General features: G+C 39.3%; 1 protein-coding gene across 3 annotated transcripts in view; it reads left to right on the top strand.

The window, feature by feature from the left end:
- The window catches only part of DNM1 (dynamin 1), a 123957-nt gene extending 122763 nt beyond the window's left edge, over positions 1-1194 (top strand). For 2 of the 3 annotated variants that reach the window (XR_002096204.1, XM_019510575.1), the window contains exon 22: positions 524-1194. Coding sequence is in view for 1 of the 3 variants with exons in the window: in XM_019510575.1 (XP_019366120.1) it covers positions 524-584 (61 nt within the window). In the remaining 2 variants the exon portion in view is untranslated. The remainder of the gene's footprint in view (positions 1-523) is intronic. The other variant, XM_019510580.1, reaches the window with a different exon arrangement.
- The last annotated feature ends 2323 nt before the right edge of the window (positions 1195-3517 follow it).

The following is a 3517-nucleotide window of genomic DNA, read 5'->3' as shown; positions in this document are numbered from 1 at the left end:
CCCCCCCCCCCCCATGCAAATGGACAAGCAGACATTTTCAGGGAGTTTGCTATGAAATGTTTTATTGCAATTTCTTTGTTTTTGGATAAGCACATTTCTTGTTCAATGTTTTTTGGGTAGCAGTGCAATTCCAGTAGCATGCAGATGGTATGTGTTTTGGGAAATTTGTAACCCTGACAAATCATAATTCATCTTCTTAATGGTTTGGGTTTTTTTAATGTCATATGTATAAAGAAAAAAAAATTAAGAGTATTAAAACTATTGATCCCATGTATCTTGAACATTGCATCTCTGCTGGAGCCAAAGAACCACCCTTCCTGCAGGTTTTGTGCCAGCCCTGATTCAGATTTAAGTTCTCTTATTCCAGCACTGTTCTTTTTTATTTCTGTTATGGATCCACTTTGCCTGACATTTGAATGACGGTTCCTGTCTGTATTTTAACTTTTTTTACTGCTTTGTTTCCCTCCCTTTTCTCTTCCCTTTTTTATTTTCTTTCTTCTGTGTCTCTTTCTTTAAATTCCAGCCGGCCGGGCAAGGCCAGTCCCTCCCGCCCAGAGAGTCCAAAACCACCATTTGACTTGTAGCCCTGCTCCCTCTGGGACTCTCTGCCTGCCTGCCTCTTAGCTGTTCTGTCCTGGAATGGTCTGACTTGCATCTCACACATGGCTTGTTCTGTTGTATTTTGTGACATACACATCAGCTGTGACTCTAGTGAAACCTGTTTTTTTTCCTTCCAGTTGCTTAAAGGAATAAAAACAAGTATATTGTAGTAATGAGAAACATATCCTTCCTGTTATATAAATATCTATAAATATATATATATATATATAAGATCAAAATCTATATATGTCCAGGTGTTTTAAGCCATTTGTGCTTCCATGTGGAATTTAGGAAATAAACTTAAGTAGGTTCAAATATCTCTCTCTCTCTATAAATATATATATATATACACACACACACCCAGCAAATTAACTGAATCCTGATATTGAGTTTTTGAGCTGATTTGTTAAATTCTCTGCTGTGTACAGTTGGGTTATTGTATTGCCCCAGACTTGTGGGTGAGCTGTCTCAGTGCTGGTAGTAACTGTGATGCACTTTGTGATCTACCTGTCACTCTTCTTTATTGGCTGAAATAAACTCTTATTTGTGTATAATGAAGGATTCCACAACTAGAATAAAAACAGTCTCTCTCTCTGGGCGTGTTCAGGATTTATGTGAATTATAACATTTTAACCCTTTGTCCCAAAGAGGTGGGTCTTTGTAGGGGGCAGAAAGTTAATAAGCAAGTCGCACACGAACGGCTGTTCTCACTTAAAAACAGCTTGTCTAACTCTACTACAGTTAGTCCAATAAAAGATGTGCTAAAAATCACTTGAGGGAGCAGAAAGGGGCTGACACTATGCTATACAGAGGAAATGGTGGTCAGAGAACACTTCTAAGTAAAGGGTTTCTCAACAAGGAAACTATTCATCAGGGATTCTGTACTCTCCAAGCATGATACTGCAGAGTTTCTGGTAAGAGCATCACACACTAAGTAACCTCATTCTTTTTCAAACAGCTGAGTATTCCTACTTACAGAATAAGAAAAGAGACCAGCCTCCTATTACACAGTACTGCATCTGACCACCAGAGGTGTAGCAAACATGACTCTCAGGCAGAATCCTAAGCACTTAGCTAAAAAAATGGCCTTGTTGCAGAATTAGACATTTAGACAAATAGGTCATTAAAACAGGGTTTGGGTTTTGTTTTTGTTTATTTCAGCTGAACAAGAGCATGGATATCATCTGGAGGGCCTGTAGGAATAAGAGCTGCCTCAACCATCTTTACTGACAAGGGTGTCACCAAGCAGCTGGCTGTCTAACAATGGGGTATCAAATTTTGGTGTCCATTATAGTGTGCTTATGCAACCTGTTGTCAGGCCTAGCTTGAGATAGCTTTAGTACCTACTCCTTTATTCAGTGCCCTATGCCTTAGTAAGAACACTTCTAATCCAAAAGCATCGCTCTGATTTTAGAGATGTCCAAAACTATCATTGCTTTATGACATCTAGGGTAAAGGACTGACATCAGTATTTGGGGAAAAAGGAGCTTCCCTAGATTCTGCTCTGCTTATCTTCTTTATATACAGACTGGATAGTGGGCTTTGCAGCCTAAACTGGCTGGAAGTTCTGTTATCTCAACCTTGAATAAACTAAATCTGCAGAGCAGTTAGCATTTTCAAAATCTGCACCAGTCAAAGCAGTAATAGGCAACAAATTATAGCAGTGCAGGCTTTTGTACTATTAGTATATCTGCCCAAGGAATAGTTATGATCCTACATGCAATTAATCAGACTCACTCATTTTAAAAAGAGTCAATTAAAAGAAATTATAGGTTCCTTTGGTTGGATAGAAGACTACTGAAAGCTAGACCCAAGGGACTGAGTGCTGAATAGTTAGTCCCTCCCAAGAAAGGTGCAATACTTGTGGTTTTCCCCCACCGAATATGGATCGCTCTCTATACTTTTCAGGAGGGCAGTAGTTTGTAGGGCAGCAACTCAACTACAGTTTCTTAAAACCAGAGTTTGGTTTATGCCAGAATCTACTGGTGGTCATGGACATTCTTCACTTGAACTGCAAGTCAAACTCCAGCTTGGAGGAGGCACAGACTACCAGAGCAGCAACGAACAATGCCTTATACAACATTAACCTAATAATGTAATGGAAAACTGTATTTTTCCATGTCTGTGGATGAAGGGATAGGCAGAGGAGGGAGTAAGTGTCAGAGCAGGGTGTTCCTGTGGTCAGATCAGATCCCTCTGGAAAGGAAGAATTCAACTACTTATTTTCTTGGCCTGGTTTCAAGGGGCTAGAATAAGAAATACCCATACAGTCAATGCTTGGCTGAATAAGTTTATTCAGAAAGAAAGAAAATTTGTAACAGGATTAAAGTCACCTCTGCAACAGAATGCAAAATTTTTTCCAATAGTGTTTTCCTTCACATTCCTGGAATAGAACACCCAATAAATATTTACTCCATTTATAATAATGCTCCATATTAAACCAGAGCCCTGCCCCATTGCAGTTAGATCATTTTTATAATACAGGTTATGGGCAACCCTGACAGGCAAAAACGCTGCAAGGAGCTATCCGCTTTCTTCAAGGAATATACAAAATGTTACACAGATATACTATGTACACAAACTCGTGCAAATGGGAACTCGCAGGCCCACCCTGCTAGTGCCCTGCGTGAGGCCTCTAACCATGTACTGTGCCAATAACACTGACAGTCAACACTAGGGCTATTCAAGTGAAAGGACTTAAAAAAACATTGCCATCCTCCCCTGATGGGCTAACATTCAGTTACTCCAAGTTCAAAGGAGTGCTTTGATTTTTTTATTTCACAAAACCCCTCTCCCTACTGTAAAATGATAAAAGTTAAAATGCATTAAAAATATTCTTCCAATGCGATGTGCTTTGGCTTTGGAATGACAATGCCCTGTACCAGATTTACCAAAAAAAAAAAAAAAAAAGAGTTGA

Source organism: Gavialis gangeticus, unplaced genomic scaffold (genome assembly GCF_001723915.1).
Source record: "Gavialis gangeticus isolate Ggan-Ray unplaced genomic scaffold, GavGan_comp1, whole genome shotgun sequence".
Lineage (NCBI taxonomy): Eukaryota > Metazoa > Chordata > Crocodylia > Gavialidae > Gavialis > Gavialis gangeticus.
The sequence above is the reverse complement of the archived record's forward strand: the minus strand, read 5'-3'. Positions and strand labels throughout refer to the sequence as shown.